This window comes from Lissotriton vulgaris, chromosome 8 (genome assembly GCF_964263255.1).
Source record: "Lissotriton vulgaris chromosome 8, aLisVul1.2, whole genome shotgun sequence".
Classification (NCBI taxonomy): Eukaryota; Metazoa; Chordata; class Amphibia; order Caudata; family Salamandridae; genus Lissotriton; species Lissotriton vulgaris.
Window position 1 is genome coordinate 1,214,871,831 of NC_141696.1, and position 23,180 is coordinate 1,214,895,010.

Genomic DNA, 23,180 nt, shown 5'->3' on the forward strand with positions numbered 1-23,180 from the left:
CTAATCACTCTGTTTAATGTGATTACTAATCTCTGCCCTCAATCCTGAGACAAAAGCAGCCACAAAACCTCTCACCCCATCTCATTAAGGGCTTTTTACTCCACAGTGTTTCTCGAAAATATGCATAAGCCTCTCATAATATACATGCATTGACTCTTTCGGTTTTTGTGATATTCTCAAAATCTTTTCCCAATTTATATCTTTGTCAAGAATTAATTAACAATAGACAGACTCCAGACAGGGAAGACTCTCCATCTAGCGGCAATCAACTCTAGTTAGTGCACTAGCAAAACACACCAACTCAAATTGAGTATCCAACCTAAACAAAATATGCTAATTCAGAATCCCTATCAATTGAGCATGCAGCGGCTCCAATTACACACCACAATGACAGACAGGTAATCAATATAGCTCGAGATCTTGAATTTCGACAAATCTGATAATTAAACCACACGAGAATCAATAGAACCTCAAATGAACTACAAATATGAATAATACAATATCACAATAATTCACCAATTGAACCCAAAGGCGTCATAGCATAACCTTCACACACATAATTAAATCCACCTCACAAACTCATACTTCAATGCACACACATGAAATCAATACTCTGTATTCATACTCACACTCCAGATCATTTAAGAACACACAGTTCAAAACTTCTTAGTAGTCTTCAGTATTGGAACTTTTGGAAAAGTTCCAGAAACTTCTCTCTCCCTCGGACTGGTCATTAAATACTGAGAAATCTTTTGAGAGTTCTTCAGGATTTTTCAGAGGTCCTTAGGGTGCTCTAATGTTTTGCTTTGTTTGCCCGCATTCTTTTCCAAATTTGTGGGAGCAGGGCCCCAATATTGTATTGTACCCCAACTTTGAAACACCCAGAACTTCCTCAGAAGTTGTGCTCTAGCACATTTGATCTATCAGTAGAGAAATCACCATTCTTCACCATCAATCTTAATGGGCTAACATTAGTAAAGTAAATGTTAACCGGACTACTTAATAACTGAGTTCCAGATCAGAGAAAAGTTAAAGGATTTTTATTAAAGAATCTCATTAATCAGGCAGTTCAGATGAATTATTAAAATGTCAACAACATAAATGCATAGTACATTGTCACAAATCAGAAATATCTTAAGTTGCTCAATACAGCACATCATTAAGGAAAAGTAAAACTGATCAATCAAAGTTAAGAAAAAGCTCTATCAGGCTCAAAAGGAACGCTGACCCGCATCTCTGGAGGAAAAGAAAAAGCCTCTTCTAAATCAGACAGTGTCCCTGGAGAAACTTGGAAAGTCTCTGACCAAATGGACAGAGCCTCGGGATGATAAGGTAAAGTCTCTGTACATTATAAAAGTTAGAATCACAAAGGAAACCAACAGCATTCTAGTGGATAAGGTAAAGTCTCTGGCTCAACCCCAGAACAAAGGGTTTCATACACATTTTTACATAGCCAATGCGTTGAATCTATTGATTCAGCCTGACATGTTCACAAATATTACAGCATTGGCCAGTTATAATTAAACACATCATAGATTTAATAAAATACCTTCCACCCCCTTCCCCATGCAAGACACCAGCAGCTCTTGTTGCACCATACATTATGTTTCATTTACTAAACAATAAGCATTTTTAACTTGGCAGCTTCGGAAGCTATAGGAAGAAGAACCAAACTTTAGAATTTGTTACTTCACATACACAGAGAAAAGTTTTTCACATTATAAGAGCTTGAGTAAAATAACCAACTACATCAGTGACCTGTGTGCTCTGCAAAGTCTTCAGAAACCATGAGGAGAGAAGGCATTCAGGAAGGCATGATTGGGAGGGGGAATGAGCAGGAGCAGTTTGCAAAGAACATTAGAAACATCTGTTTTACTAAAATGGTGCCTAAATAGGAAAATGTGGCACAACTAAAACACGTTAATAAACACAATTCTACATAAATTATAAAACTCATTTTAAGTGCAATAATATTAATTATTCAGTTCCGACTAGAATTCATGATAAAAATCATTAATATCCAAAATAATTTGTCACAAAATATTGCACACTTTAAAAGTCTACCACATCAGCTACGACACCTAACCAGGGTGACCATGACTGTTTAAAAAAAAGAAATCATATTAGAAGAATAATAAAGTATATTATATAAAAAAGATAAATATAATATAAATATAATATTTTTTTAAAAATGTTGTTCCATAACTGTACACGAATTTGAAATTGGAAGTAAAAAATTAAGTTGATATCATTAGCTTGATTCATAGGAGGGGCTCAAGTACAGCAAACAGTAGCATGGGAAATTGGTGACCTCAATTAAGGCACTATTATGCACTAACAAAACACATACGTAATAGCAAAATAGACAAAGCAATATGCTAGAGCCTATCAAATTGCTTTGCCCTCTAGAAATAAACAAACATTTTGAAACTCTCCAACCATCCCATCAAAATCTCGATTTATATATATATATATATATTTGTCTGTGTATTAAACAAAATATTTCATAATTTATTTATGTGTTTAGTGTATGCTTGTTTCTGTAGTTGTTTTTTTGTATTTTTTGTTGTTCAAATTGTAGAGTCTGCTTAGGTAGGGGTCCCTGATTTCTGTTAGTCACTCATTGGGGGTCCACAGAAGTGAAAAGTTTATTAACCACTGTTCTAGTACATACCCGCATCTTCAGTGAATTTACAAATCCTTAAACCTTTCCAGCAGGATTTTTCAATAAATTCATTTGCAAAGTTTCTTAACTGAGAAACCCATACCAACAATACATTTATCATTAGTACTGTGAAATGTACTCCTGGGTTAATAAGTTCTAGATCATACCCTACCACTCATAGATCCATTTATCTGTATCAAGCCAAATTTGGATAAGAATAACTGTTATGAATGAATTCAGCATGATCCAAATTCATTGCTGAGTTGCATATTTTAATGTTTTTTTCCTTTACAGGGAGCTTTAAATCAATTTCTTAAGCAGCTTGAAATGGAAAAGATAAGCCTTGAGAACCAACTAAAAGATTACATTCTTCGAATGGAACAAGAGGCAAAGGTTTGTTACCACAAAATTGTTTACATTTTTTAATAGTGCTTGTGATTTGTATAGTCCAATAGTGTCCATGGTGGATTGATGAATATAACGCTTCTATGTGCGCTTACCACACCTAGTAGCTTGAGTCCATAATAGTGATTTCCACAGTTGACTTCTGTATTTTCAACTCTTTCCAGACGTGTGAGCAATGCCAGTAAATCTCTGTAATAGAAAGCAATAGTGTCTTTTGCTGAAGCCCAGCACAACATGACAGTATTCTATCCATTAAGCTCTATCCAGAGATTCATCAATTTGTGATTAACTCAGAAGTGGATCTATTGAATCCATACAATGATAGTGTGCCACGTCACATCTTTCATAGACTGGCACTACTAAAATTACTATTGGTTACCCACACAAGCATTTTTGTTCTTTTCAACCATATATTTATTTATGGTTTCATTTAGACCGGATATGGCCCGAGGCTGTTAAGTCGGTTGAAAGGATTCAGTGGTAGGACACATTGTATTCTACTAACAGAATCATACAATATAAATCAGTTGAAGGACATAAAGGAGTGCTGGGTCCAGAGTAGATTCAGTTAAGCAATTCCATTTTCAGTCAGAAAAGGAAGTGGATCTCAAGTTGACCAATATATGCAGTGTGGAAGCAGGTTTCTGTGTTGTCCATTGTGAAGAAATTTGCTTGGTGGAATCCTTATTCTACAGTGGCATCTATAACAAAGTGGGCATTAACCACATTGCTGTGGCAGTAATTTTTCTGATGTGCGGCTTTTTTCCAAAAGCTGCGTTACATGACGAGCTCAGCTCATCATCCGCACACGACCACCGTGGCTGATGATGAGCTGAGCTCGTCATCAGCAGCGAAGGGGTTAAGAGATCCAAAAAAGCACAATAAAAGTGACCTGCAGACTCTTCCTGTCCTGTGTGTGGTTTATTTTGTTAACTTCTTTCAGATTCTGTCTTGTTTTTTAATCTTCTTCACAAGTTGAGAAATGTTTTGTTTAAGACTGCATTAGCAGTAGTGCGGGTTTTTGCTAGTGCTGCATAAGTGACTGGATGACTGGAGCTAATAACACTATTATTTCCAATACTTTTTCCACTGAATTTCAGGAGAGAAACATGTTCAATCACACCTCTTATTTAACTGTTAAAGTTATAGCTGTTTTCAGTATTTCATTTCATGCTGTACATTTATCTTTAATTGGTGAAGAATTGTCTGGTGTGGTTGAAGGAGGGACTATGTGTTCTTGGAACGCAGCTTTACCAGAGAAATAGTTGGCTACCATTTGACTTTTCTCAGGACACATCCTCCTTCTGACTTATCAATGGAGCCTGAAGAAAGAAACTTTAAACCATAGAGGTAGGTTTAGGCATAGGGCAGCTCATCCAGTCTTAGAGGTGAGTTACACTGGCCAGAAATTGCACAAGACCCCTGGGCCAGGGCACTGCTTCCTCTTCTCCCCATCTTCACCAATCAAGCTCATTGCTGCCGTGTATAGTCACCTTTTCTACCCAAGCTACACTCAGCAGCATCAACCTGTCTGCTGTGCTCTCTGCTTTGCCTTTTTAAAAGCCCACCATAAAATGTAACTTGCGCTAATGCAGGTGAGATGCCAGAAAAACAGATGTCGCACAAATGAAGAGATTGCTTGTGGTAGGTGCATCAAGTTAAGGGGAGATTTAAGCAGCACTCTGACAACATGTTGGCAGACTCATTCGGGGCCCTATTTGAGGTCCGAACGTTCATGCTGACTTGCTGCCATGATAGCACCAGGGTAGGTCGTGTGTATGGGGAATATGGGGGTGCTGAGGAGATATGTGACACCTCCTCAATCATTTGATCCTCCTGGTTTGTACCATGGGCAACTATGAAAGTACTGCTACAAGCCTTCTAAAGGCATTAGCTAAAGATAACTGGCTAGGCCCCATAGCTGCCGGTATATCCTCACCTCAAGTCGGCTGGCTGCCCAGGCTGCTGGCTGATTTCTCTAACACCTCTGTCTCCACAGCCAAAGCCAGTTTCGAAAACCATGAGGTGGCGCCTCCTGCAGAAGACAGCTGCACAGCGGCCAGAAACTGAAGTCTTAGATTCTAACATGAGCTGACTTTGCAACCTTCTATGTACCTTGATCAAGGTTTTCTGTGTCCTATTTGCTGAACCACCGCTGTCAACATCTTTATATTGACAGGAGATCCTTGCTGGATTGTGGTGTTGTCAGTGTTTGAGACACCAACTGAAGTGCAATCCGTGTATGGTTTCTTCCACCTTGAGGTTTAACCCGGGCAGGCATAGGCTTAAGACCATAAAAAGACTGTTTAACTCAAGAGCTTTGTCACAGATTATTTCATTGTTCAAACTCCCTTAAAAGGAGAAAGAGAACATATACAATCCTGATGTGCTGTTATGCCATACTGATTTTTACCTATTTATAAGCTATCAGTCTTGTTATTAGCCAATATTTATCTATATTCACATTGTTTTTTTAAAATTTAATTTCAAGTTTTTTAAACAAGGATCACTCCCTTAGTCCAACAAGATATTGAACATTCTTGGCATCTATTATGCACCCTGGTAGCAGAGATAGGTAACTTAGAACAATGTTAAATGACCAATGTATGTAGCAGAAATATCCGTTGCATATCCAAAAGGATGGTTCCTATTTTTTCAAACTTCTCAGATAATTATAATAAAAAGAATTCCCTTTAGATCTTTGTTATACTACCTCTATATAGGACAATGGATACATGTCCAGGAGAAATGTCACTGTGACTTACTTTGTTAGCTTGATAGAATCATTTTGTTTAATCAATTTTTCGGACCAGTTTCATCATTCAATAATGTGAATAATATTGGCCCGTGATACGTCCCCTGCAGAAATACATCTAAAGTAACAATGAAAAACGTTATAAAATATTGACTTTCGCCAGATAAATTTGATATTAATAGTATGCTTTAATACAGCATCTACTTGTTAACCTAACACTATCCTTACTGGCAAGAACCTCCTCGTCAGATTGCTGTCAAGTGTTCAAATGCAGTCCAAGCACATACCCATATCATAGTCCTGTAGAAGTATTAAAAAAGAACCACCAAAAGATTTACTATTGATCTGGGAACTGAACAGCCATCATTTTGAAAAGGATATATCATGATTATACTGCTACATTGAGTAGGGGCATAAGTTACCTCTACATATGTGTGATATTTTCAAGATTTCAGTGTACTTATGAGTGACATTCAACAACCAAATGTGTGACACTTAGAGTGACACTTTCTCACGAGCAAAAATAAGCAGTGAAGTCACCTGCACATCCCACTCACAGCATCACACAGGATTTTACGCCTTCTTTGACCATTACAGCTAAGTTACTTGCAGTATCATAGAAAAACTGTAATATTCGTTGGTTTATCCAACCAGACAGTGTAAAATTGCCAGGCCATTGTAATTTGGCTACATAAACATCTTTTACCACATCTTAGAAGTTAGAAATCCAACTCCTGTCCTCAATCTATGCAGTACTACTGCATTAGTATGCTATCAATCTCAAACAGCACATTAACAGACATCATTGACTCTTTCGGGCCGACAATAGCTCTGGTGGCTCCTGGTGAAACAATGACCACCTTCTCCTCAGATTCCCTCACTTCCACACTCCAACAGTGCCCCTCACCTCTCCACAGGCCATCTCTTACATCCATTTCATTTCCATACCAGTATGTGTGAGGCCCAGGCCACGCTGAGCCGTAGGAGTGCTGTATTTTTTCTTGGATGGTGGGCGTCGCCCTTTCTTATGCCCCCCCACTTCTGCCTCCCCCAGATACCCTCCTTCTTTGATTGGCACTGCCAGTGAGTTGGCCGGTGGTGGTGTGGTTGGGGGTAGGATTGGGCTGGCCACTCCTAGGAGCTCCGTTGCAAGGCAAGGGCTAGGTAGGAATTGGGCAGTGCGAGAGGCTGAGGCATATCTTTGTTGGAAGTGAACTATCTTGCATGTTGTATCTTTCACCCGAAAATAAATACTCTTATTTTAACGGCTTGTGAGACTTAAAATCAGGTTGATTTTTGACCCTCAGATGTGGAGTTATGCTTTCTCTACATTCCCATGTGACCATCCTAGTCAGTGAACATGACTATCAAAAAGCTGAGAAACAGACAAATTGTGGTGAGATCTCCCTGCGCTACATCACATTATAAAAGCACAGATAAGGTACATCACTGTTGTTGGACTTGGCTTTTTGGCAGGTTCACCCCTAAACGTTTTGCCTTTTTCTCTGACATGGTGTTGGTGGTTTTAGGCCTCTGGGCACTTTAGCACTGTGGTCCAGTGTAAAGTTTGTGCGCTCTCTGTGCACATTTAGTAAGGTTGGCCTGCCCTCCCATAGGAATGCATTGGGGATTTCCTGATCAGTGAGTGTCAGTGATAATTCATGGTATGGGAGGAGCCAAGTGGTCGAGTTTAGTATGTATGGAATGTTAATAATAAATGCTGCACAATGGTTGGCACAGATTTATTATGACTAGTTGGGAAATGCCACTTTTAGAAGAAAGCATTTCTGTGTGCTATGTCTGCCTGCCTGATGTGAATTGCATGTCTGGCTTGTGAGTGACAGGGGCTGGGAGGCTTGTGTGGCTCCAGGAGGGGCAGAGTGAGTCAGCACTAGGCTGAATGGGACATCTGTGCTGGGAGTAGTGGGAGGAGTAATCCCCTGACTCTGAATAGGACTGTGCCCAGCCTGTACAATGCCTGCTCCGCCCCCTGTGGTGTGCCTGATCACCTAGCCCCACCTGAAAAAGGGGAAGAGGAGCTTGGAAAACAAAGTGCTCCAAATCCCCCCTGAACCATTTCCATCTGGTTCCCCCATGCCCTGCACTACAGACAAAGAGATTTTTTGGTATAAATATAGGGACTGTGACCCCATGAAAGTTGTTCTGTTCTGTGCTGGGGGCTTGCTGCTGTTGGGGCCCAGGAGGAACCGCCATGGGGGCTACCTCCCTGCTTGAGGGCCATGTGTGCTGGCCTCCCTGAGCCCAGCTATGCCCCCTGAACCTGGAGGAACTTTTAGGCTTGGACTCTCTGTGATTCTAGCGCCTTGTGAGCGCTGTGCTTTATTCCTTTAATTGCCCAAGAGGGAGGAAAGCTTGGGATGTGCAGCGCTGAGCTGCTGTCTTTTTTGAAGGAATCCCCATTGTAGGGATTTCCCCGTGGTACCAGGATAGCGGTTGCCCACCCGACAGTGCGCCTGCAGTGCGGGAGCCCCCCCGCTTTATAGATATTTAAAATAGCGTGAGCCCACCCCGCATTGCAGATACTTCCAAACCAGAGGGGGAGCCCACCCTGCGGTTGTGCATCATCAAGCGGGATCCCACCACTCATTGCCGAAAAGTCATCGCCGCAACCCGGGCCAAGAACAAAAGGACCACCACGATCGCCGAGTGACCAGGAAGTCAGGCGCTTCTATGCCAGAAACCGGTCCTCGGAAGCTTGTTTCCGGTCCAGGGAACGCATCGCTTGGCAGTTCGGGCTGGACTGTTCCCATGAGGCACAGGGTCAGACTGATTTGCATATAGCCATGTCTGAACTGTGGTGGCAGAGTGGGCTAAAGAACGGTGATGGATTAAACCCAGATCTTTCGACTGCTGGGTGTGAGTGTTTGATTGGTTCAGATGCTCCGTCCATTACCACCCCCTTTTGTACCGTGAACTGGGGTGGCAGCATGAGCTAAAGAATGATGATTAATTAAACCCAGATCAGTTGACTGCTGTTGAGTGCTTGCAATGTTCAACACTCCGTCCATCATCCCCTTTGGTTTTGCTTTATCCTCTAAGCTTCAGCACTAAGAATTCACTCTCTGTCTACTGTCAGGGTGCCCTTACGTTTTCGGGGAAGTTTATTCATTTTAAAAACACTTCTCTGACTGCCTCGGTTTCAGGCACCAACTCAACACCTCAACTTAGAGAAGTTTGTTTCTCATCCATCGGGTTTGGGCCAAGGCACCCACATTCCACAGGCTAGCTGCTCTGGAACTATTCTTGAGTGCTTAAAGTTATGTTTCTATACCTGCCACGGGTCTCTCAGTGCATTTTCTAAAGGGTTTCGTGCGTGCTGTTCATCGCCTATATCAGTTAGCTTCCTATCTAGGATTATACTGCTGTGACAATACCCACCATCTAACCTCTGAGCATCATTTATAGGGAAGATCTCTGTGCACACTTCTGTGGAACGTGCCATCTTGCATCCTCATCAAAGCATGGAGAGACATTTCACTTGAGTTACAGCGGGACAAGCAGTTATTTTGCAGTCTCATCTTGGGTGATTTTAGGAGTATCACCATTTGACCTTACTTTTTACTTCCACAGTAGTTTCATTACTCCATGTGACTTTATGAGGCCAAACAGAGAAGGGAACTTTGCAGGAATATTCAGACATGGCTGACATCTTGGTGCGCAGGTAGCTGTACCCATTCAGATTCCTTCCAAGACTTTTTAATAAAGTGCATGTTTGGAAGCAGATTGGAGAGTATTTTTGGCCACATTATGATTCTTTGAGCATTGTCTGTATATTAATGCATATATTGTACTCTTGAAGGGTTTTGTGTGTACAAATTGTATAAAAATTATTATATGACAACACTTTATTACGCTAGAAAAAAATTAATAAACATATTATATTTTACTCCATGAGAAAGATTCATTTATGAGAACCGTGGGGTTTTTGTGGTTTGTTCTGTGATGTTTGCACACTTGTATAGATTATTAGATAACTTGGTTAGATTGTGTTACCAGGCATGGTTTCAAGCCGTTTTTAGGTCTCGCCTACACAGCGCGCATGCGCTGGGTAGGAGAAACAACTTGAGCCATTGATGCACCTTTTCAGTCAAAAACGTGCACGCATTGCATTGCTTTTAATGGCAATGCGCGCACGTCTGGTGATTCCCTTGCCGTAGTGAGCTTTGACACCATATGTTTGTAATTAACTTGCAAACATATGGGGCCTCTGCTCGTTCCTGGAAGGGAAACAGGCACAGGCCAGCTAACTTCCGCCCAATATCCTTGCTGCCCACCTTTGCAAAAATATTGGAGAAACATGTACATCGTTGCCTCACTGATTTCATTACCACTCATGACCTATTACCATCCCACCAGTCGGGATTTCGTGCAGGCTTTTCCACAGAAACTACCTTGCTGGGGGTAACCGAAAATATCCGCCGCATGGTGGACAAGGGCGAAACAGTGGCACTTGTGCTGCTCGACCTCAGCGCGGCATTCGACACCGTGTCGCATGCGGTCCTCGCCCAAACACTCCACTCCCTGGGCATCCGTGGGGCAGCTCTCAACTGGATTAGATCATTATTGGAAAACCGCACGTTCCAGGTCTTCTCACAAACTGCCTGCTCCGATACCATGACATTCAAACACGGAGTTCCACAGGGCTCTATTCTTAGCCCGTTGCTTTTCAACGTGTATATGAGCCCCCTGGCCAAAATAGTGGAGGAAACAGGGCTTTTAATGTTTTCCTACGCTGATGATTCCCAGCTGCTTTTTTCTTTATCAGCTGCAGATTCTGATAATTCCTCCACCCTACAACTCGGACTCTGTAAAATCGTCGACTGGATGCAAAAAAACTTCCTAAAACTTAACAGCGAAAAAACCGAGTTAATCGTGTTGGGCAAAAATAAAGAACTTTGGGGACCCCAACATTGGCCAACTGAAATGGGCACCCCCCCTACCCCGGTTACTCATGCTCGCAACCTGGGCGTCATTATTGACGACTCACTCAGTTTACATCAGCAAGCGGTAAAGACTTCAGCCACCTGCTTTGCCATATTAAAATGGCTAAAAAAGATCTGTTGGATGCTGCCTGAAAACACCAAGAAAACAGTTGTCAATGCCCTAATAACATCTAGGCTAGATTATGGCAACGTTTTGTACCTGGGGGCGAACAAAACTACTGTCCGCAGGTTGCAATCAGTGCAAAATGCAGCAGCCAGACTACTCTGTAAAATTCCCATCTCTACTCCAACCACTAAATACATCAGGAAGTTACACTGGCTAAAAATTGAAAACCGAGTTAAATTCAAATCTCTATGTTTTATGCACAGGATTTCCACCAACACCGCTCCTAAATATCTGCAAAACCTGGTGCGCCCCTACCGTCCTTCCAGATCTCTTCGGTCTTCCACGGCAAATCATTTTGAAATTCCAAGGACCAGGCTGTCACGCATGGGTGGCAAGTCCTTCTCATTCCTAGGACCTTCTCTCTGGAATTCAATGCCACATACATTGCGGTCTGAGTCGAATTACATCAAATTCAGAAAAGCCTTAAAAACATGGCTCTTTAACATCTAGTTTTCTGTAACTGCATTGCTATTGGGATCTGCAGCGCCGGGAAACCCTTTGTTGGGTAGCTGTGCGCATTACAAATGTTAACAAATAAATAAATAAATAAAGGCCCCCTCCTCTCTCGTGCGCTTTTTTAAAAAAAATGTGAGCACGCCTGTAATTTTCATTACAAAGCAGCTTCTCTGGCTGATCACTAGTTGGTGCCAGACGCCATGTTTTCTCTTTACCTAAAGTACATATTGTCTAATGTTAGAAACCGGCGCTGCTCGTCACTTCTTGCCACAATAGGCAGAGGCATCAAGATGTCCCCTGTGAAGTTTTGACCCCAGGCTTCAGGGTAATTTCCGGCAAACCCAATCAGAATTATGACACATTTATAATTAGACTTCCACTTATTTCCTGTAATGTGGTACCGCAGTTCCGCATAACAGCACAGAACAAGCATTTGCAATGCAATAGGTCTCAGTCCTTCTGTCTTGTCCCTGTCATTCCGTCTTTACAGTCCGCCTACCATGTTTCTCTGTCGGTTGCTCTGTCCATTCCTTGTCAGTCTGTCTCTCCGGTCCGCCTTTCATATTTCCCTGTCAGTCCCTCTGTCTTGTCCGTCAGTCCTTCTCTCCAGTCCGCCTGTCATGTTGCTCTATCGGTCGCTCACTCCTGCCAGTCCCTCTCTCCAGTCCGCCTGCAAGGTATCTCTCTCAGTCCCTCTGGCCAGGCCTCGTCTGTCACTCCATTTGCCATGTTTCCCTGTCAGTCCCTCTTTACTGTGCCTCTGTCCTGTGCCTGTCAGTCCGTCTCTCCTGTCCGCCTGATTTGCTTCTCTGTCGGTCCCTTTTTTGTGCCCCTGCCATTCACTCCAGTCCGCCTGTCATGTTTCTTTGTCTGTCCCTCTGGCTAGTCCCTGTCAGTGCATATCTTCAGTCTGCCTGTCTTGTTTCTCTGTCAGTCCCACTGTCCTGTCCCTGTCAGTCTGTCTCTCTGGTCCTTCTGTCATGATTTTCTGTCAGTCCCTCTGTCCTGCTCCTGTCAGTCTGTCTCTCCGGCCCGCCTGCCATATTTCCCTGTCATTCCCTCTGTCCTGTCCCTGTCAATTCATCTCTTCGGTCCGTATGCCATGTTTCTTTGTAAGTCCCTCTGTCCTGTCTGTCCACCTCTCCAGTCAGCTACCCATGTTTCTCTGTCTGTCTTGCTGTCCTGTCAGCCCCTCTCTGAAGTCTTTTTATTCAGCCCCTCTGTCTAGACCTCAGTCCATTCTCTGCGTCCAGTCCGTCAGTCCTGTCTAGAACCCCAAACTTCCACAAAACCCACCACAATTCTGGAACAGACCCTGTAGCGCACGCGCGTCTGACTTCACTCTGAGCTCCACTTTAGGCAGTGTCGCTGTTCACACCTCACCCGATTACTCGATAATGTTTAAGGCTGCAGGCAGGTTCATTGTGTTCCTCGTCATTTTCAGTACACGCTGAGTTCAAGTTTCATGCCGAGTCCACGGGTGGCAGGAAAACGCTGCATCACACGTGTGATAGAAAAACGGCTGCCAGAGGTATCCTTTCTGGGGTCTGCGCACGTCTCCGCCGCAACTGCACTAACCCTCTGATCTATCCCTGCTGCTTATACCACCAACCGTTTCGACGTCACTGAATATTTGTAGCTTGAAACTTGTCTTCTGGGCATATGGTTGAATTGTTTAATGAATAATATCTATGCAAATTAGATCCCATCCCATCTTCCTTTAACAGCTAAAACACGTTTGATTTCTGGCCCCATGAGATTTGCCTTAAAATGCTTTAAAATTGAAGTAGTTAACCCCTTAATGTGCACCTTTTTCTTGGCTTCAAATATTCTCTGGTCTTGATAGAGTCCAGCGCATATGTTCCCCACACTTGTTTAATGCCTAAACTGTTGTATTTATGTGGGAATAAAAGATGCCCACCTTTAATTTGCCATAAAGACCCTGTAAGAGACGAGTCCCTCTCTGAGGCCATAGGAGCTCACTCACTCTTAGCTAGAGGAACTCACTCATTGCTGGCATCACCACACACTCATGGCTGGATCTGTTTCTCACTCGCCACATGAGGAGTTCCCTCAGTCATATCTAGAGGTACTCACTCGATGCAAGCTGGACCTGCCATTTACTCACCACAGGAGGAGCTCCCTCAGTCGTAGCTAGAGGTGCTCAGTGGATGCTCGCTGGACCTGTTGCTCGCCACTGGGGAAGCACCCTCAGTTATAGCTAAGGTCACACATTCATCTTTGGACTTCTTCATCCCTCACAACTGGGGGAGCTCCCTCAGTTATAGCTAACTAAACTCAGTCTTCTCTGGACTTGCCACTCACCCGCCACTGGAGGGGCACCCTCAGTTATACTTAAACGTGATCACTGGTTTATCACTGGACCTGTTTCAAGCTCCAGTAGGGGTGCTCCCTTGGTCAAGGGTACTTACCGACTGGTCGATGGAGCTGTCACTCGCCACCGCAGGTGAACTCTGAGACTAGCCACTGGGACTCACTCCTCACTGGACCGGCTTCTTATTCACGGTTTGAGTTATACAACAAGGAGATTTTTATATTTACCAGGGAAATAGGGCGCACACCTGTATGTCCGCAAAGTAGAGAGCACGGTGTGGTGGTTGGTACAGGCAAAAAGGGCGAGCGGTAATCTCACACAACCGCTCAATGTTGGACCTAGAGGATCCACACAAATAACAATAGAACAACAATGCCCCTGCACTATACAAATTCAGAACATAATAGTGATGATGTCGTAGAAAGCGACGATCAATTAGTATACATCCACACTTTCGGAGTGACTTTAAGAGAATCAAATATCCAAGTTCAGGTACATAAGTTCCAAAAAAGAAGAAAAGTTCTGTTCCTGGTGTTTAAGTAAATGTTTTATTGTTCCTTTGATAATGCCAACACGTGTTTCATCGCAGGGAACTTACTGCGAATCTTCAGGGCTATTTGAAGAAAGTATGACGAAATTATCAAAGTTGTTGGAAATGCCGTTTCCAGGCAATGCTTATGTTAGGTTCGAGATCTGTTACACGCTGCCTGCGTGGATAAGGGATCTTGTTCAGTACTGTTGTGTGTAGTGACCGGGAGGAGTTGACGGGTATTCACGGGGGGTCTTGTTTAAGACGTAATATTATCAAAAAGGCGGGTACACCTTAGTTGTGCTGAACTCCCTCTTGAGGTTCCCGGTGCCGTTTTCCGATGACGGGCAGCGTGTAACAGATCTCGAACCTAACATAAGCATTGCCTGGAAACGGCATTTCCAACAACTTTGATAATTTCGTCATACTTTCTTCAAATAGCCGTGAAGATTCGCAGTAAGTTCCCTGCGATGAAACACGTGTTGGCATTATCAAAGGAACAATAAAACATTTACTTAAACACCAGGAACAGAACTTTTCTTCTTTTTTGGAACTTATGTACCTGAACTTGGATATTTGATTCTCTTAAAGTCACTCCGAAAGTGTGGATGTATACTAATTGATCGTCGCTTTCTACGACATCATCACTATTATGTTCTGAATTTGTATAGTGCAGGGGCATTGTTGTTCTATTCTTATTCACGGTTGCTGGTGCTCTGTCACTCAATGGTGCCAGAGATGAGAGAGCAGGCACCCCGGGAGGCTCCTCAGACCCGTAGCTCGCACTTTTGGAGTGGGTGAGTACCTGAGGAATCAGGCACCCCGGGAGGCTGCTCCCGCCCAGAGCTCGGACTCCAAGAGTGAGTGAGCTCTTGAGGAAACAAGCGCACCGGGAGGCTGCCCCAGACAGGAGTTTGGACTGATAGAGTGAGAGATATCGCGAGGGAGCAGGCACCCCGGGAGTCTGTTCCAGACCCGGAGCTCAGACTGATAGTGTGGTAGAGTAAGCGAGTTCCCAAAGAAGCAAGTACCCCAGGAGGCGGCTCAGAGCTTTGACTTTTCAAGTGAGTGATTTTCCAAGGAGCCTTTTCTATACTCGAAGCTCGCAATTGTGGAATGAGTGAGTTCCCGAGGCAGCAGGCACCCTGGAGAGACTGCTCCAGGCCCGGAGCTCGGACTTGTGGAGTGAGTGAGTTCCCTAGGCAGCAGGCACCAGGGGAGGCTGCTACAGACCCAGAGCTCGAACTTGTGGAGTGAGTGAGTCCCCGAAGCAGCAGGCACCAGGGGAGGCTGCTGTGCTGCAGACCCAGAGCTCGGACTTGTGGAGTGAGTGAGTTCCCGAGGCAGCAGGTACCAGAGGAGGCTGCTACAGACTCAGAGCTCGGACTTATGGAGTGAGTAAGTTCACGAGAGAGCAAGGACCACGGTAGGCTGCTGCAAACCCGGAGCTCGTACCCGGAGCTTGGAGACGTGGAGTAAAATTGGATTTAGGGGCAGTGAAGAGTTGTTGAGCTCTGGGGTGAGTAATAAGGTTTTTCATTTGCCATAAAGACCCTGGGAGAGACTAGTTCCTCTCTGAGGCCACTCTAGGTGTGTATTATTTTATTTTTCATAATTGTCGCTGTGTAATTCCTCCTGCGTGGGCTGGGCTGGGTGAGTCATTTCCTCATTAACCTATCGCAAACTGCAGCCAATCACTGGAGCGAGAAAAGTAGACTTTAGTTACTAGGTGTGGTTTCACATCCGCTTCATAGAAAACAAGCATTGGCATAGCCAATAGGTCTCGCCTTTGGGACCTTACAAGTGCTTAGCCAAGCAACAGTTGATGTTGTTGCACCAAGGATATTGTGCTGCATAACTAAATACTTATAATGTCCCAAAAGCGAGACCTATTGGCTATGCCAATGCTTGTTTAGACTGTGATATTTCCCTTAACCCTGCTGTTATATCCAAGTACAGAGGCCCTCTCCATTTTCTTTTTTGGATTGGCCACATTATGCAACAAATTTGTGCAATACAGTTGGAGTCCCACACTGTACAGTGATTTTTCCACCTCTACTGGGACAACTCACTTAGCGGAATAGTGATGGATAGGGAACACCCTTTAAATCAGTATAGCTGAAAAGGAACTAAGATTGCTCGTGTTCACCTTCCCGGGCCTAGGAATTTGGACAGGATTGTTACATTTGGGGCAGGACCGAGACTAATTTACATGTAATTGGTCCTTTACTCAGTGCTTAATTTGAGCCAGTGGTTTCCGGTGCTCGGCACCGGCACCGGCACTTAATTGTCAACACCAACGCTTATGACCGTCTGCCATAAGGTGGCGCTATCTTGATAATTTAGAGATGACCACAACAGGTAATTAGTAAGTTCATATAAATTAAAAATGACTTACTTGTCGCTCAAGCTGCTCTGAAATAGTCCGAATTGTAACACGTGTAGGAGTGGGAGGGTTAGTGTTGTGTTGAAACTGTCATTGGCCAGCTTTGTAAGGGGCAATGTCTGGTGTAGACTGCAGTGGCTTCCTGACGAGAGCCCTGGCACTTATTGTTGTACAAATTAAGCACTGCCTTTACTGCCATGGAAAAGATAAGGTACAAACAATAAGTCGGAATGGGGCAGAACACTTGTCCTTTGTTGCAAGCCATTCCCAACCATTTTCGTTTATTAATTTTTGAGCTACCTAGATGGGTTGCCTTAAGTGTTTTGGGTATGCCCAAATGTGAATCTTGAGCTTTTTTAAAGCTTTAACACAACAAGTGCCTTCAGCTTTATAGATCAAGGGAGTAGCCACAGTGACTGTGATTACAAATGGCCCTTAACAGTGCGATTCCTCTGCGATCTCAATTGTGCATTGTTAATCGCACCCAATTACAGGTATAATGAAGTTTGCAAATGTCATCAGGTGAAATGTGCTGCAGTTTAACAAAGGGGAAAAGTCCTGATATTTAGTCTGATGTGATGGTTTTAGAGCAGTAAATACCAACATCTGCATGCTACTCTGCAAAAAAGTCAGTATAGCTGAGGTTTATCGCACCCAATAATTTCTGACGCCCGGCTGTCCGATTTTATCATGTGCAACACTGACTATTCCTCTGGAGCACCTGTAGTCACGCCAGGTGTGTCCACATCCCCAATATCACCCTCAGTTAAGTTCCCTTGTGAGATCTGCCACAAAAAACTGCTTATTCAATATTACTTCACCAGTGTGGGCATGGGGTCCCTCACAATACTTGCATCTCAAACTTTTACTTCACCAGGAGCCCACGGATTGATGAATCGGAGAGGGTGTTAAATGTTATCTTCATGAGGCAAAGTGTCCCCGAGGCAAGGCACCTCCCAAAACATCAAAATAGCAGCAATACAGTCCAAAAAGTAAAAGGCATACTCACTAACTGAGAACTCGATCAACTGAATACATGTAAGGGTATATTACTAAATTCAAAAGATGCGGCACAGAATACACACCATGAAGGCTCTCATAAAAATACAGCAGTGCAGAAATCAAAATAAAAAAATATTCTAAGTGCCGCGCAAGAAGCAAAGTCAATAGAGAAACAGAGCATCCGTAGCAGAATCAGAAAGCCTTCTTGCTCACCCCCAGGTTCGAGGGTTTATATAGGTAATCATCTCATGGAACAGAATGGAAAATGCAAATTCATCATGATGTGAGCAAATGTATCAAACCAGAACACAGTTTAATTAAGCGTCATATTGCCTTAACACCTACTACTATCCCAGATGAATATTGATTCTGCCGTCTCTATGTTAATGCCGTTCGGAGGTTGTAGAACAAACTATATACATGAACAACAGCAAGCTATTATGAATGAGCAGGATAAGGGAGCTAACAGAAGGACCGTGACAGTAGTTACAGTTTTTGTGTTCAAGCTAGGAAAATTGCTTTGAGAACAACAGGAGCAATGACAATGGATAAGTGTGGCTCAATGGTTAGAGGAGGCATACCCGGAAGCTTAGGTCAGACCCGTAACCAGGGTTCAATTCCCGACCCGGCAGGGTCTGAGCCCAAGTGTCCACGGATTCTCACTTTGGTGCCTGCTCGAATCACGGGTTCACACTCTGCAACTCTGGGCAATAGCTTGCTTAATCTCCACTACACCCCCCGCGGCGGGATGCCTGCTGGTTATCTCACAGGGAAAAGCCAGGACGGGTTCTGCAACTCTGGGCAATAGCTTGCTTAATCTCCACTACGCCCCCCCCCCCCCCGCGGTGGGATGCCTGCTGGTTATCTCACAGGGAAAAGCCAGGACGGGTTCCCAATGCAAGTGCCGGGACACCCCGTTGGGGTAGCCATGCGCTATATAATATACACTAAAAAAAACAACAACAAAAAAACAAACACGAGTCTGCTTGACTGTGTGCTGCTGAAATAACAGTGAAATGTGCCGACAGAAGACATTCATTTTAGAAAACATGGCTGCTAGACCTAAATTGAGGCCTACTTAACAAGAGTCAGGAAAACACACTTTTACATGATATTAGTTTAAAAATAATAGCACAACATCAGTGTGAACAATTGTAATTGAGTGTAAAACTACATTCTACACATTTTCAATGATGCACAAAAATAAAATTTGCACTAAAATCCTTAACACCAACACCCAATGTCCTGAGGACTTCCGTTTTATGGAAATAGAAGAGAAAGCTGCTCAATGCATGTGTAGCCGTGCCCATGTAGTCTGTGTTTTAACCACTGATCAACATCTCAACCTGTGACGTGGAACTGCTATCCCTCAGAACCGAGAAAAGCCTTTATTCTCACATGGGAGATGATGTTTATAGGTAAAACTGAAGGGCGAGACACAATTGTTAATGTACTTCTTGCTCGTCAGACATGATCAAGATGGGTGTAAGTTTTAACAATATGAAGATGAATTGTTGCATCACAAAGGTCACATATACAATTTCCAAACAAATTCCTAAGTACATTCATAAGTTTATCCCTGATATGAAGACTTCAACCCTACCTCGTTTTAAAACTACAGTCCTGTGTTTGAAACAAAAGGGCGATCAACACTTTCAGCAAATCCAATATTGCCACTGGAAAAATCCATCTGTTGTCCTAAAGAAACCAACCACATTAGCCTATTAATATTGGTAGGTACCCATCATTTAAAGTGTTGTATTTCGTCATCGAATGGAATGTTGGAATTGTATGATTCAATCTTTATTTAACTACCTAATTTGATGCTAAAAAGTCGGAAATTGTCAGGAACGAGTAATAGTCAATTTTCCGAATAAGCTTCTTTATTTGTCTGAATTTTAAAAAAAAATTTTGGTTACCTTGTAGAATACATTTCTTTTGAACTTTTCCTTATATCTCATATCAGGCATACCACAAGGTTAACGATGAACGACGCATCTACGTAGCTGAAATCCTACAGGTTTCACAGGTAAAGCTGCGCAATCTGCGTCCAAACACATTTTATGTTGCGTCTTGTATGTGTAATGTTATGCAGGCAAGTATATATTAGCAGAGAGTTTCAGGATGAAATAAAAACAGACACAATATTTTTGCTTATATTTATCAGTCATAAATGTTATATACTATGTGTTGTGTCTGCTGCCTTTAGTCCCGTGTTTCTGAAGCAATGTGGGTGTTTTGAAAGTCCATGGTACAGGTGGAATGTTGACTGTGAGTGTTCCACCAGAGGCATCTGAGGGAAGTCACTACAGAATGCACTGGGCACTTTTTGTCATGCTACTGACAGGGAGTATGCCAAGGTGTTATTTGGGGGTTAATGCTGAAGAAATATCTGCATTTACCACCTTATTTTATCAGTATGTTTTGAAAATGAAAAGAAGATGAATATAGTATTGCATCAGTTGACAAAACATTTGCGCTAACAGGACTGCTTTCTGGTGATATTGTTAATACTCAAATAAGTGAACTTACCGATTATGTTCTACATATATTGTGGACGCACTCAATCAAAGAAGCACAGAACATTGCACAGGCAGGCAAGCACTATGGGCAAGTCCCCACCCCTCTTAGTTCTCCTGATACCGGGCACAACTCATACGGCAGAATGCAGTCTAAGGGCATCTGGGGACTAACTATGATCCTCCTCTGGAACACCTCCCCACCCCACTCCAGGGCCATAGGGTGGAAGAAGTCCTGCCCATGGGCCTGAGTTACCCTACACACGAGGCCGGCAGTGGCGGTTTCTTCATTGTGCTTGGTAGTGCCCCCCACCACATCTCCATTACCATTAATTTAAAAAATCAATTGATTTTTAAAAATGCATTCATACTGGTGACCTAGCGCAGATGGCATTGTGTTGTACAACTTCTGGACAGGGCTTGGCCAATCCCTGATGATGGGCATGCAGCAGGTATGACCACTATTACGTTAAGTGCGCATGTCTGGTTGGACAGGGTTATTAGGGAGGCCAACCAGGCATGCGCACTTTAGTCATCCTGAGTCAGCGCTGTAAGGAGCCAGGGGGAACACAGTACAGCTCCCTTGGTCACCTTTGAAGCACTGGGTTTACTTGCTCCCACCAATCCTTGTGTTGTTTCATGCTGCTTACTACTAAAATGCAAAAACCACAGTTGATGGACAGAATGCAGAACAATGTCATACATTCACCCCAGTACAGAGATCTGGGCCTAAATCCATCGTTTTTTTGCACTCCACACCACCCCAGTTCAGACATGGCCATATGCAAATCAGTCTGACCCTGTGCCTCATGGGAATAGTCCAGCCCGAACTGCCAAGCCATGCCTTCCCTGGACCGGAAACAAGCTTCCGAGGACCGGTTTCTGGCATTCCAGCCGTCTTCAGCTTGCTTGAATCCACACAATCCACGTTGGTCTGTTGGGCTAGTTTCGGAGTATTCCTAAACTTCTCTCTGTACTTCTCTGGGATCAGACCATGCTTCCTGACATGGGGATACCTAAATCTTACTACCTTTTCTAGGGCCAGTAGGATGACCCTCCCTTCACTAGGGATATGCCTCCACAAACTATCCCCCCAATCCTCTTCAGGGATCTTGTGCATCTGTAAGGCAATCTAATAAGCCTCCAACTACTTGTCACTATCCCCCACAACAAAGTCAGGTACCAGACCTTTGGGAAGACGGACCCTCTTGTCTCCAGAGGGCACTGCAGAAATGCTACCACCATCATTGGTGGACTTTGCCTGTTTGGCATTGATGTCCAGCTCGTCTCAAGAGTCTCCAAGGTAATTTCCTCCTCCGTGACCAGTTTCCTCTCTTCCATCTTCAACTGAGCCATCTGTAGCTTAACCTCTTTGTCTGTCTTCCTTTCCACCAGCTCCTCTGGGGACAAGCTCCGAGAGAACACACTACTCCCTGCACGGGAGGGAATTTTTTAATCCTGGGATTAGGTTATCCACCCCCCCAACAGGTTGCATTCTAGGACTCTCCTGGAGGTTGCGCTCTGATGCTTTCTCATCCTCCTCTTCCTCCTGGTCATCATTTGCGACTGACAACTGATGGGCCTCTGCACATGCTCTCAAGGTCTTTTTGAGCTCCGCCTTATTGATGCTCCATCCTGCTAGTTGGCAGCCCATCTCATGGCAAAAGCCCTGCATCGAGCCACAATATAGCTCTCCAGGATGACAAGCTCAAACTCCAAGTTTGCAGGTGAGGTCACAGACAAAATCAGTCAGGTATGGTAGGAAGGAATTTAGAACAAAAAGGCCAATTAGAATTTAAAACTCAAATTGGTCTTAGATTTGGGATGTTAGTGTACACCAAATCACTGTATGGCCCTACACAAATACAAGTCCTGTCTTCACCACTGATCACCAATGTTACAAATTGGTGTATTGGGTGACCGGGGTGTGAGCCCTGGCCAAGCAGCAACCACAATCCTTGTTAGGGTAATTCACAAGCAATCCCAAATTAAGTTGTGCTCAACCCTCTGTTAGCTTGGCACAGAACAGTCAGGCTAAACTTAGAGGCAATGTGTAAAGTATTTGTGCAACACTTGAAACAGTAAAACAGTAGAAATGCCACAAAAATTATCCCACGCCAGGTTAGAGGAATAGAGCTGAATTCAATAAATAAAACAAGACCAAAATGACAAAAATTCAATTCGTAGAATCCGAGATCTTGAATGTTAAGGTTTTTAGAGAAAATAGAGCCAAAAGGCGTAAAGCGCCAACTGGGGATATCTGGCCGCACTAAAGTCACAAGTTCAGGTCGATGGAGTGTGGGCTGGCTACAGGGACACCTAGGCATGCTGAACAGAGTACCTTAAATCCTGGTATGTGGAACGTTATGTGGGTCGTGTTGAAGATGAGTTGCGCAGCAGAGGCAATGTGTTGAGGCTGCGGTGTGAGGTCCTATTGTGTCGGCTACGAGGATCCTATCAACGAATGCTTGCAATGCAAAGTCCGGAGTCAGGGATGCGTTGCGCAGTCAGGGCAGGGCATTGGTTCCAAGCAGCTGCGATTCCGTGTTTGCCATCGTTGTCGAGACTGCCGTCAAAGAGAGATGTGAGGGCCTACCCTATACTGAGGATGGGCCGCACAGCAGTGGTTACGAAGGAGATGCAGGCTTCGGCGACATGTGGATCTTTCCAATGGGTCCAATCCACACAGTAGCGAAGATGCGTTGGTTTTGCTTGGGGTTGCGCCGCTCAGCGGAGGCGATGTATTGGTTCCACCGAATCTACAGAGGGTAGCAAGCACCCTAAGCCTACCTCCAACGGTCCAGGACCGGGTTGGCGCCACTTGGCAGAGTAGACTCACAGATGGCAAAGTCCAGGTGCAGATGCAAGGCTGTTGGAAGCCTGTTAGGTCCTTCAGGCATTATGATAAAAAAAGGCTGTGTTGGTGTAAAGCCACATTTAGGGAAAGCAGAGTTGCATTTTTCGTTTGTGTTAATTAGCTTTTTTATTGATTTCTGCA

General features: G+C 43.8%; 1 protein-coding gene across 3 annotated transcripts in view; it reads left to right on the forward strand.

Annotated features, from left to right (window-relative positions):
- Positions 1-23,180, forward strand: part of LOC147698511 (UPF0690 protein C1orf52 homolog B-like) — a 273,572-nt gene that overhangs the window by 61,831 nt on the left and 188,561 nt on the right. For all 3 annotated transcript variants that reach the window (XM_086935097.1, XM_086935099.1, XM_086935098.1), the window contains 2 exons: positions 2,960-3,058; positions 19,630-19,692. In XM_086935097.1, the coding sequence (XP_086791223.1) occupies positions 2,960-3,058; positions 19,630-19,692 (162 nt within the window). The remainder of the gene's footprint in view (positions 1-2,959; positions 3,059-19,629; positions 19,693-23,180) is intronic.